This window comes from Condylura cristata, unplaced genomic scaffold (genome assembly GCF_000260355.1).
Source record: "Condylura cristata isolate star-nosed mole 26May11 unplaced genomic scaffold, ConCri1.0 scaffold00005, whole genome shotgun sequence".
In the NCBI taxonomy this organism is placed as follows: domain Eukaryota; kingdom Metazoa; phylum Chordata; class Mammalia; order Eulipotyphla; family Talpidae; genus Condylura; species Condylura cristata.
The window spans coordinates 35,603,598-35,616,945 of record NW_004567106.1 but is presented as its reverse complement, the minus strand read 5'-3'; the positions used below and the strand labels follow the sequence as shown (position 1 = coordinate 35,616,945).

At 32.3% G+C, this 13,348-nt stretch overlaps 1 protein-coding gene across 2 annotated transcripts in view; it reads left to right on the top strand.

The window, feature by feature from the left end:
- Positions 1 to 13,348, top strand: part of DMTF1 (cyclin D binding myb-like transcription factor 1) — a 40,680-nt gene that overhangs the window by 14,561 nt on the left and 12,771 nt on the right. For both annotated transcript variants that reach the window (XM_004676878.2, XM_012720975.1), the window contains 6 exons: positions 2,251 to 2,345; positions 6,003 to 6,117; positions 6,946 to 7,022; positions 10,858 to 11,015; positions 12,067 to 12,099; positions 12,977 to 13,086. In XM_004676878.2, coding sequence (XP_004676935.1) covers positions 2,251 to 2,345; positions 6,003 to 6,117; positions 6,946 to 7,022; positions 10,858 to 11,015; positions 12,067 to 12,099; positions 12,977 to 13,086 — 588 coding nt within the window. The remainder of the gene's footprint in view (positions 1 to 2,250; positions 2,346 to 6,002; positions 6,118 to 6,945; positions 7,023 to 10,857; positions 11,016 to 12,066; positions 12,100 to 12,976; positions 13,087 to 13,348) is intronic.

The window sequence follows — 13,348 nt, the reverse complement described above, 5'->3', positions numbered from 1 at the left end:
TTTAAAAATATAACTTTAAATTTCACATTCACATATTCTTTACATACCTTATAAAACTGATAATGACATTTGTCTCTCTGGGACTTAAAATTTCCCTTAATTCTCATACTAATGAGACTAGATCATTAACTGATCACTTTTTTTAATATTTATTTTCCACCACAATTAGTCCCTTCTGTATTCATAGTTACAACTCTTGATGCCTTTTTAATGACTGTTTCAGTACCATAGCCTTTTACTGCTATTCTCCACACTGCCTCATTTATCACTCCCATTACCATGTTGCCATTATTTATTGACTGGAGTCCGTTTGTGATAAGCTTCAGACATTGATTTCTTACTCCTGCTTCCCGTCTTACAGCTTGCTTCCTCTAATACACTTTTAATTCCTGCAATCCTTTGCCCACTGGGGCCCATTAATCTTAATTTTTTCATTGTTCTGTTCTACTATATGGTTACCTCTTACACACTTCCAGTTTTTAACCACTATAATCAGTGTCTTGCATTTACTCTTAAATTGTATGTTTCTTCTCTTGCTTCATTATTTTTTAGTGAAAACAGTTACAACTCTAGTTAAATCTATCTGCCATCTTTGGCTATACTAGTACAGCTAATTGGATGGGATCAGAGGAAAACAACACAAGCAAGCTGATTGGTTTCACTTTATAAATTTATGATCATTAACTCAGGTGGGCTCATAATGCTGTCTGCCACTCATACCATACTGAGTTCTTTCTCCTACTCTGAAGTGACTATTTTATACACCCTGGGTGTACTTTCCCTACCTTTCTTATTTTCAATGGATAACCTGCCTTCTACTTCACTGAGAAATTGAAGTATCAAAAAAATAATATTTACAGGTTATACTACCACATGTATTTATATACATAGATTTAATCTTTTCTCCTAGCTAAGGTCAGCTCTTCACTTTACTAGATCTTACCCCTTTTTCCTACTCAAGGACATTGTTGCAACCACTTTTTTGTTTTTTTATACTGAATCACTAATTTTTCATTCTCTATTGGATCATCCCTATTAGCATTACAAGCATACCATAATTTCTTAATTAAAAAGTTCCACTGGACCATTTTTGACTCCCATACAGTGTCTCTCCTCTTTAGAGCAAAATGCCTATAAGAATGGTCTTTATTTGCCTTTATTACTTCCTCCATTCTTCCTTAAGCCTACTCCATTCAGGCTTTTATCTGGAACATTTTATCAAAACTGCCCTTCCTAGATGTGTAGAGACCTTCTTAATTCTAAACTCAATAATAATTTAGTTTTTGACAGACTTTGATCTAACCAGTTTTTGACAATGTTTATCAACCCTTCCTCCCTGAAATATTTTGAAACTTGTCTTCCTAAGAAGATAGTCCTCTAGTTTTCCTATTAATTTTCCCTCCATTCCTCTTAAAGCTGTCACACTAGCTTAGCTATTATCTCCCCAACCTCTAACTGTGAGTTCCTGAGACTCAGTTTTCTCTTTTTTGTTTTCACTCTCTGTAATATATGTCTAGTAGTGATTCCCAGATTCACTCCACTTCAGACTTCCCTTAGTTCTAGAGGTTTATTGTCTTTCCCAAACTAATATGTTGAGAACCAAGCTCTCTCTTCTCTGGATTAATTTAGCTCCTTAACTGATCACACAAAGGCCCTTCCATACTTCCATTTGTTTTCTCCATAGCAACCAGGGTGATCCTGTTAATATAAAAGTCAGATTATGTCACTCCTCTAAGTCTGCCAAAGATCTCCCATAATAAGAAAATTAAAAAGTCAAAGTTTTTACAGTGGCCAGTAAGTCATCACATGATACCTTTCTGACTTTGTTCAATTTGCTGTGGCCACACCATACTGCTTGGTGTTCTTGTGAACAGTCCAAGCTGCTCCCACCTCAGAGCCTTTGTACTTAACTTTTCTTCTGCCTGAAGTGCTTTTTCTCAAGATAACTTGCATAATCAACTCCCCTTCTCTCTTTGTTCCAAGTCTTACTTTTCCTGGCCTTCTAGCTAAAGTTTCAAACATTGTTCCCTGCCCCCGTATTCTTTTGCTCACTGCTCTCATCACCCAGACCAATAATACAGTATGTATTAGCAGTGTAACAAGTATCTGTTTAGCAAATAAATAAGCAGGTATATCAGCAGAGAATGTTAAGAAATGAGATTGTCACTTGTGTTTTCATGGTTTAAAAAAAAAATAACTAGAACCTACCATTATTATTCTGGAGTTGAACTGTTCTTTTTTTTCTTGAAGTTTCAGAAAATGATCAGAGCTTTGAGGTGACCATGACCGCAACCACAGAGGTGGCAGATGATGAGATAACTGAGGGAACAGTGACACAGATCCAGGTATAGTAAGTCTACTTGATGCAAAAGAATTATCCTTTATACATAATTTAGGTGAAAAAATGATGAGGGTACATTTTTGACAAAGTAACTACAAAATTGGGGTAAGACGTACTACACTTCATCTCATTCCAGTTTCATAGACAAGTTTTAAATTGTAAGCAAAAATAGAATTTTAAAATTCATTCCCTGTGGAGTGGTTAACATCTGTTGAAACAGATGCTGCATGGGCATTCTTTATCTACATGAAGTGATCTCACCTGAGGTATTGAGTAACTTTACATTTTATCTTACCAGTTACATAAGATACTGGTTAGGGTATAAACCTTTTTAAGTTTTACCCACTAATTTCCTGTAGTAAGTGATTTAGAAACGTCCCATGTGTGGTCTATTAATTTTAAATAGATTTTAATAATAACAGTCATAGCTACGTTAGTACCATTCCTTTTGATACTTCCAGCATTAGATGCACTTCACCATGTGTGAAGATTTTAGATGACTGTGTTCTTACAGTTTTTCTCAATGTGTATGTATTCTCTGTCTCCTATAACTAGCCAAGTAGTTTGACTGCTGTCAAAGTAAGCAGAATCCTTTGCTCTCTTTAAGGCTAAAACTTATTAAATCTATTTTATTTTATAACTTTATCTTTGGTTGATTGCACCTTTTGTTTTAATTACCTTGTCCTTTTCCTTTATATTTTATTTAATAAAATATTTTTGAAGTAGGCAGTAGAGGCATTCTACCATTAGTGTTTTTTATGTAAAGCATCAAAGTGACCCTATTCAGTTAAGCATAATAGTTACTGGTTGATACAAAACATCAAGAAACAGGACATCTTGTATTATAGTTACACTGTGACTCTTTTGCAACTGGGAACTTCAGAGTTATTTCAGAATTAGAGGATTTCCAGAGCAGTGAGTCTCTGATGTCCTTCAAATAGCTTTGAGCTAGGCTGGAGATCTTTATAATCTGCCTTTGCATTTCAATGGGTGATTTGAACAAGAGTTTTTCTAAGCCCTCTGAAGCATTAGATTACATCTTTCAAAATGGGACTTAACAGATTCAAAGACTTATGTAGAGTCACTTCCATTCTATTTTCAAAACAGTAAAAATAACTATATATATGTATGATTTGATTTACAACCTAGTTATCTAAGATTGAGCAGTGGCAATGTTTTTGATTTTAAAGATTTATTCATTTGGTGCATACGGAACTGGGGTACGAGCAGGGGCTATGAGAGGATTTACCAGAGACAAAGTGGGGAGCAGAACAGGCCGACTAAGGAAGTACACTGCTGAGGGGAGCAGCGGGAGGGTCAGGAGAGGTCTGCCATGGCATGTAGATCACCTCCGGGGCAGGCGGGGATCGAACTCATGCTGAAGTGGCTTTAGTTTCTCAGTGCTGTGCTTAACCTGCTGTGCCACCAGGGAGGGCCCAGTGACAATGTTTTAAGACAAATAATAGGATAGTTTTGTTGCCTGTATCCTAAATTAATGAGTTATAATTTAACATTAGTCTATTGGTTTGCTATTGACATTTTAATTAGTAAGAAACTTTTGTAATTCCTAATATTTGTTTAATTATATTAACAATAGGTTGTGAATGGTTTTGTTTCTCCAAAGATAACAGTTAACAGAAATTTTGCAGTTTAGTAGTTACTATGTGATGTCTTATTCCAGTGATGGAGCTCTCTCTCATCTATATAGTACTTTGAGGTTACAAGAAATACTCATTTGGTGACATTGTCAGTTTGTTTTTTGTTTTTTGGGTAAGATTTCCAAGCCTTATGTATATATTACAGGCATAACAGCCCACAAACAACTATCAAAGACTTCATTTTAAAAGCAGCATTGTATCAAATAAAGCCTGGGTAATTTTAAGATTTGTGCATAGAGAAAATCTATAGAATGTATTATATACCTATATACTAGATATAGGTAAACACTTTAAGGTCTCTAGTTGGCCTGCTGTTCTTGTTATTTGTTATTAACAGTGTTAAATATTTGAATATTACTGCTACCTTTAATAATTATTTGCTTCATTTGATGACTGTCTAATTTTTTAACATTATGCAACATAAATAATCATTGTTACTCATCAGGAAATTTGAACTATAAGACATTGTTTACCCAAAGATAGCAAATGATCAGCACAATGGGTTTACTTCTGATTTTATTCTTTTAACCAGCTGATTTAAAGAGAAGACCAACTTACTAATTTAGGAAACTCATTAATTTAGGATACAGCATAGACAGAATGATGATAGTTTGTTAATTCTTTACTTCCTGTATTATAGATCTTAAAAGAAGGTATTGTGTATATCAAAGTCTTTTGATAGCTAGTTTCATCACCCTTGATGAATAACTTCTAATGAAGTTCAATACATTTGTGATCTTCAGGAATACAAAAGGCCCTAGCGATCTATATGGCCTACCACAATTCTCAGCAACATGCAGAATATTTTAAATGTATAACACATACATAAGTATGGGTTATAAAACTTTCCACATTTGTCCCAGTGATTTCCAGCTTTTTGCCCAAGGATTTAAAAAATTTAAATACAATATATTAATTAACACCAGATTCTATTGTCATTTATGACAGTAGAAGTGTGACTTTTCTCATTATTCTTTGGTTGCTCACTAGTGGCTTCTTTTTTCTCAATGAAATTGGTTTCATTCCCTCTTGAAATTAGAAATTCACTTTTTGCTTAAACAAAAATAGTTTAGAACTATTGGGACAGCCTGGATTTAATCTCTAGCTAATGACAACATTTAATAGTGGATTCATTTCAACAAGTAAACTGGATTGAATGGTCACTAGGCATGTGGCTTCACTTATCCAGTTTGCTTGTGATTTGCTTGTGATAGGTTCATACTTGACCAGGGTAGTATTGTTACCAAATCTCCTCTTATACTATAACTCTCTTTACCCTAAGGCCAACTCTCTTAAAGGTATCTTTGTCTCTGCATAATTTGTTAGATTAAGTATGTCTGTAATTTAAAATATACCTGGTGATATTTAGCATAACTATTGAAAACCACTGAGTTTTGTATATAAGGATTAATTTTATAATATGTGACTTTTATCTCAAAGATGTTTTTTGAACTATGCATTTGTCAACAAAAACTGCTTTAACTGCATTGTACATCTATTTGAGAAGAAGCTATATTAATGGGGGCAGATGAGCTATAGGTTAGCTAAAACAAAATTACTAGTAAACATAGATCAAGATTTTGCAATAATGCCTTCTGATAGCCTGTTAAGTCTTTAAATTTAGCTAGAGATTATAGATGATTCTCTGTATATAGACAGCAGACTGTCTTTGAAGACATTAAAATCATAACCCAATCCTAGTATTTCTTTATTGTATGAGCTCACTTTACACATATAAAGACAAATGGATTTGGATAGCCTGTATTGATTTAAATTCTTAATGGAGTAGTTTATAAAATTCAGCTCACCGATATACAGCTACTTGTGTAAATGAAAGTTGTATTTGTTTAATGTATGTAATTTTGTTTTTGCATTGCCATAATAACAAGAATTCTAAATGTATTTTCACTATGTCTAAAATAATGAATTATAAACAAAGATGAATCAGGCTGGTTATTAAATCATGCTGCTACCTTTTTTTTTTCTACTTCTACCTTTTCAAGATTCTACAGAATGAGCAACTAGATGAAATATCTCCCTTGGCTAATGAGGAAGTTTCAGCAGTTAGCCAAGCATGGTTTACAACTAAAGAAGATAAAGATTCTTTGACTAACAAAGGTAAGACATACTATGGATTTTAGTGTCCAGTGGAAAGTAGTGGAGCCAAAAGAGCTTCTGGCTGTCAGGATTATTCTGGGTTAGACCTTTAAATGATTGTGATTCAGTAGTTAAATAAATTGAGCTTTTCTAATTAAATTAAATTTAATTCTGATTGAGACCATGACCCCAGCATTTATTTTTAAATTGGTCATTATTTTTCTGAGATGATAGTAGATTTTATTTTGTTAATTCTAAACGCAAGCACACTGGTGACATTTAGAAGGCAAGTGTTACTATACTCCTAAAGATGGCTAAGAAGTTGCTACAAGTATATGTCACTGTGAAGTACAGAAAGGAAACAAAAGTAAGTTAAATAGACAATTTTCCATCACTGTAAATACTTACTTGGAATGTATTGCTCACTTACTATACTCCATATTATGTTTACCTCATCCTAAAATCCTTTGTACTTATTCTTTAGCCCATAAAATTTATTTTTCATTAGAAAAACTTTTCAGAAAGTTTGAGTATTATTTGGCTTTTCTAATATTTTTAAGTCCTTCGCTGTCCCGTACTGCTGAAAGCATAAAAGAAATAACTGAGGGAAGGTAATTTTTGGGGGGGGAACTTTTACTATGTCTTTATGTAGTATGGTCAAATGTATAAAACTAGAGGTTATTAAAAGCAGCTTTCTCTGGAGATCTTTCAGTTTTCAGATGAATGAGAAATTAAATTAGCTACACTTTATTCCTGTAGATCATTTACATTATCACAAAGTAAATCTTTGGTATTTTATTATTCTCAAGGAATAACATTTCTATAACCCTACTTTTTTTTCTTTTAAAGGACATAAATGGAAACAGGGAATGTGGTCCAAGGAAGAAATTGATATTTTGATGAACAATATTGAACGCTATCTGAAGGTATCTTGTAACATATTTTTTGTTTCTCTAATTTATTTATTGTCAATTCCAGAAATCCCAAAGTAGCATATTACATATGAAGAACTTTTGTGTTAACTTTTATAATGGATGACTGGCCAATATATTGTAATTTAATAATTAAATTGTCAATTTAAAATAACTTTATTGCTTTAGCTAGTGCCTGAAATTCTAACACAGTCTTAATAGTTTCTTAGACTCATAGTGCTTTGTCTTCTCAAGCACCCTATAATTTGACTTTAAGTTTATATTTTCTAAATGCATCATCATCTTTGAATTAATTTATAACATGCTAGCCATTCCCTTATTTTAAAAATTGGCTTATTTTCATATTTAGACTGGCTTATTAGCTTAATTGTTCTCTTGATCAAAAGGCTATTTAACACACATTTTTGAGGCAATGAAGATAGGAATTACTTTAACATATATAGTGTTTGTGTTTTAAAAGCCCCAGCATTTCATTTGGGAGTGCTGAAGACAGCTGAAGAATGATACAAGGTTTTATAGCATGTGAGAAATACATGTTCTGAATTCTGAGTGAGATGAAAGAAGGAAGAGTTTATTCTCATGAGTGTACCTTTACAGAAACTTTGTTCAAGAATAGGATGTGAGTTGAGTTTAAAGGAATAGAACTCACATTAGAGTAGGACTGGAGGAAGCAGCATGAGTAAAGTTAGTTAATAGGGAACCAGAGATCAAATCCAGAGAACATTGAATTAATCCCTTAAACTTGCAAGATAATTAGTTTCTGCAAATTGGTCTTAGGGGTATAGACCAAAGAATTGGAGTTTTGTTCGATAAGAATGAAAAAATGATACCTTAATTAAAATGAGAGATCAGTGAGGTAGTTCTGTGCTCTTCTCAAGGACATCCTTCCAGAGACTTGGTGATGGTGGCTATAGTGGAGTCAAATAGTGCACATTGAAATGTAAATCATTAACATTATTTGGGAATGGGGATATACAGAATTCACCTGCCATTTTCATATTGCTAGGCACTTAAGTTATTTGTAATATTTCTCAGACTTTCCATGTTCTTAAACTTAATTTTAAGCTGTACCTTTCCTAAACAAGGCTTTGTATGCTATAAGGTTAAAAACTTTAGTCCTTTTCTAAAAATACCAAACTTTAGGAATTAGAGTGGATTACCTCCAAGGACCCTTCCAACCATATGATAGAGGACAAGATCCTGACTAAACTTTGAGACAATTAAGATAACCATGTCACTTGACCAGGTGTGGGTAGTAAGAATTTGGTGGAAATAGAATTGGCTGGGAAAGAGTAAATAAGCAAGTCTTGTCTAAAGAAGGTTGATGACTAGCTGTTAGGGAAGAAGGAAAATGAGGAGTGTTTATTTTAGATGACTAAAAGAACAGTAATGGGATAGTAGGAATGACAAATGTCCAAGAAGATATACCAATCTTGGGAAAAAGAACATTTGTTTGATTTTGATATTTGACCATCTTTTTTATTATGTGATGCTTTTGATAAAATAGAACCATTTTAAACCAACTAGTAGATCTCATATAATTCATGTTTTGGGTAAAAAGGATAAATATGACTGATACAAACCAAAAGAAATGAATCATGTATCTCACTATATGGTCATCCTGCAACATAGTACCTTGTATATAGGTGCTCAGTAAGTAGTTTAGTTTTATCATTCATAGAATTGAAACTGCATAAACAAAATTTTAGAAAAGATTACAAAACTAGAAACATTTTACTGAGACTTTTACATTAAAGTCTTATACACTCAGAAGAGTGTACAAAATGTATATAACCATTGTAATTTTACCTGTTTTGAACTTTATATAAATAGTGTCCTCGTAACTGGCTCCTTTTGTGGTTGAGATTCAGTCTTTTGTTTAAAACTTTATTTCACTGTGTGAGTGTATTTACTGTAAATTATGTATTCCAGTTATTGGTCTTTTGGGTCCTTTTTAGTTCCGTGGTTTTAAAATTTGTATACATTTGAATAGTGTGAATGATACATTATTGTTTTAATTTACACTTCTCCAACTACATATTTTTGTGCCAATTGGCCATTTGTGTTCTTTGAAACCTGTTTCTTTCACCAATTTTTCTGTGGAATTGATTCTTTTTCTACACATCCTTAGTATATGTAGCATACCATTGCTTTTTTTGGTTATTTATATTACAGATCTCTTGTCCCATTTAAGTGTCCCATCTTTTCCTTCTCATGAAGTATTATTTGATTAAAAAGCATTCTTAATTTCAATATCAAAATCATCTTTTTACTTTTATAATTTGCATGCATTTTTATTTAAAAAATCTTTCTTTTCCTCAGGGCTTTAAAGATTTTATATTGTCTTGTACAAAGCGTGACACTTTTGCCTTTCATGCAATTTTTTTTTTACCCTGCAGGTTGACATAGGCTTTCATTGCGCTATGTTTTTTTTTCATGAATGACAGTTCCATCATTATTATGGAAAGTTAATTTTCCCCCATCTCCATTTGGTCCCCAAATCAAGATTCCCTAGACTTGTATTCCACAAAATTTCAAATGTATTCTTTTTGTTAATTACCTATATTAGCACTGATTTGAGAAATCCCGGTTTCTTACCGGGCAAGTCTCTTATAAATGCGTTGGCTGTTTTTAGTTTACTCTTTGCTTTTCAGTTATAAGTTTAGAATCAGTTTGCAAGAATTGAAGACTCCATGGAACTTTTATTGGCATTGCATTGAACCTGTGCATTAGTTTGAAGGGAATTAACATCTTTACAATATTCCATTTCTTCTTGAATGTTGTATAGTGCTGTTTTAGTTCTTCTTTAACATTTTTTGATAGTTGATTATATATATAGATGTTCAATTTTATTAATGTTCTTTTAATATCCTAAGACTTTATATTTTCATAAATCTACATAAGTGAGTAATAATTTTTGATTATTAACCTTTTTATACATTGATAGATTTAGTGTAGTAAGATACTGTAAGAATTTGGGGATCTATGTGAATGATCTTGGCCTGAGAATTCTTTTCTGAAACTGGTATGGTTTTGCTATTCACATTAGGCTATGCTATAAAATAAATGGTGGAGTGTCCCCCTCATTTTTTTTCTTTATTCTTCAAGAGTTTAAAATCAGAATGATGTTTCCTTGATTGATTTATTGTTAGAATTTACCTGTAAAATCATCTGCACATAGTGTTTTCATTGTGTAAAAATTACTAGCTACTAATTAAATTTTGTTAATGGTCCATACTTTATAATAGACTTTTTAATCTCTTCCTGAATCATTTTTGGTAAGTTGCCTTTTTCTAGGAATTCATTCTTTTCAAATTTATTGTTTTTGTTAAGTTTCCAAATATATTGCCATAACGTCATAATGTTTGACTGTTAATGTCTATAGCATATCTCCTTACTAATACCCCATTTTTTCATTTCTAATGTTAGTTTTCTCATAAATTTATCTTTTTTTATTTTGTAAATCTCGATTTTTCAGAGAATCAATTTTTATAGTATTATCTTTCCTACTTCTTATTTGATTTGTTTCCATTAATTTTGTTTGATTTTTTTTTTTTCATTCTATTTAGCTTTTAAACTTTTATGATTTTTAAAAGGGGGTGGCAGGACTATGGATTTAATACACTATTTTGGGAACATTTGAGTATCAGTTTATTATCTTTTGCAACGTTTTAAAGTTTCTCTTTGACTTATTAATAAATTAGCGATACATTATTTTTCTAAATGCCATTGATGATTTTTATCATAGAAAAACAACTTTTAAAAAGCATAGTATATCCATATGCATTTTATCAGAAATCCCTAAATCAAAGAAATGTAACCCATTTAGGCACGCGGAATAAAAGATGCTACAGAAATCATCTTTGAGATGTCAAAAGACGAAAGAAAAGATTTCTACAGGACTATAGCATGGGGTCTGAACCGGCCTTTGTTTGCAGTTTATAGAAGAGTTCTCCGCATGTATGATGACAGAAACCATGTGGGAAAGTATGAAAACTTGTAATGCTGCATGTTTTCATGTAATTAAGGGAAATATTTTAGGAACTGTCTTTTTTAATGCAGTTATAATCAAGACTAACTGGAAACAGCTATGGGTTACTGTTGAATTAATGTTTTTATTCTTCAGGTCTATATGGTAAAACCTTAGTTTAATAAGGCCCATTTTAGGTTTCTGTAAGTTAATTTTAATAGTTAACTGACTATATACCTCTGTCTGCTTTTGTAGTAAAAAGTAACAAAGCTTTCCATAGTAGTTAAAGATTCAGAAAATATGAGAACTCTAAAATTCTTCAGTAACATTTTCCTGTTCACCTTTATAACATTTCCTTTGTTAGTGTGTTTTAAAATAAAACCAGAGTGAATAACAACTAAATATCTGGGGAAAAATGCATGGGTTTTTGTTACATATAACATTTACTGGTAGGCAATCACACAGTTATATGATGCTAGTAACATTTTTAATTTCTCTTTGGGAATTTTAGGTATTGGTAGTATGGCTTATTCTAGATACTGTTTTTTTAAAGAATAACAAATTGACTATAGTGAGTACTTCTCCACTTTAAAGAAAGAGCTATTACATTGAAGCAAGAGTATGTTATACATCTATGCATGAGTAAAAAAATAAAGAATATGAATTTTTAAGTGCTTGTGAAAATTTACTGTAGATTTCTCTTTAGCTCTAGTTTGTAATGTCATCCATGAGTTTTGAAATAACTATGCAATTTTAGTACCTGAACTTTGAAATAGAGGAAGAATCAGGCAGCATAGGTAAAACACTTTAACTGTTGAGTTTTCCTAGAGAAATTGTACTGTGCACACTTTATTATACTAAAAGTATTTGCCGTTTTTAAAAAGGAATACAGAAACATTAAATAATTATTAATCTAGTTTGAAATTGGCTATTTAAAATTTAAAAATTAATTTTCAGTATTGTAAGTGATTGAACATTCAATTCCCTAAGTAAAAATTTTTATTTTTATTATGGCTTTTTGCATTCTTTATTTTTAATTGTTCTCTTAAAATTTCTTTAAATTTTCAGATATACCCCTGAAGAAATTGAAAAGCTCAAGGAGTAAGTTTTTTAAATATTTTCATTGATTCTGATAGTTGGGTGGGGGGAAGTCCTCTTTTTGGTTTTCTTTAGCCTTAGTTTTTACTTTTAAATGTCAAGAGATTTTTGTGAGATTGGTATAACTTAATCCTGCTTTAGTGTGTTTGACCATAAATAGAGCTTGTAACATCCAAACCTGTGCTGAATAGTCAAACCCTTAAATTTAGTCTTTACACCATTAGTGAGACTCACAGAAAAGATCAGAAACCATTCTCAATAACCTGAGGACTAAATTTGGGGAATTTAATCTGTTTATATTATACACTTATAACCATATATATTATCTGATGATATTAATTTAGAGTAGTAATTTTTTTTTAATGTTTTGCTGGATTTCTGGGTTAATCACTACTTATAAAGGCTGTTTCCCAGGAAACAATTTTGTTACATTGAGTTAGGGTCATAAAGCATGGATTAATGAATTGTGTGTGGGGATCGTGAAAAACAATTGAAAGTTGATCCTGTTTATGGTGATAAGGACTGTGAAACTTTTTTAGCTATCCAAGAAGAGCTTGGATAAAAGGGAAAAATTTGGGGATTGCCTGGGAGATTGTATCAATAACCTGAGGGGAAATTTGGTCTTTTTTGAACACATATCCAAGTTACTTATTTCTTCTCTGACCCAGGAAAAAGGCAATTGCTGCCTGTTTTTTTTTTCACCCACAGACAACTGTGGACCCCAAAAAAAGGCCACACTTTCAAACTTTGGCTCTCAAAGTATTGCTGCCCACAACTTCCAAACCAGTCAAATGGGAAGAAGAAGAATGAAGAATAAATGATGAAATTAAAAGGGAGAAAACAGTTGAACCCAATGCTGATTGGCAGACTCTTGTTTTAGGCTCCGGATAAAGCATGGCAATGACTGGGCAACAATAGGGGCGGCGCTAGGAAGGAGTGCATCTTCCGTCAAGGATCGGTGCAGACTGATGAAGGATACTTGCAACACAGGTACTGTGAGTGCTGTCGGTGGCATTTTTTGCCTGCCATTTGAACATCTTACCTCTATCAGATACTGCTTTATTCTTTTGTTCTGAAATGTATCATTCACATTAAACTTTGTTTTCTAAAGTTTCCTTTTTCCTGAAGCTTAATAGACCCATTAACCTTTCATTTTTGTGCTCCTGTGTGAAGTGACATTGCTCATGGGAATCCAGTATCACTTCAGGTTCAAAAGATTGGATCTATCATGTTTTAGTTTTGTAGCGATTCA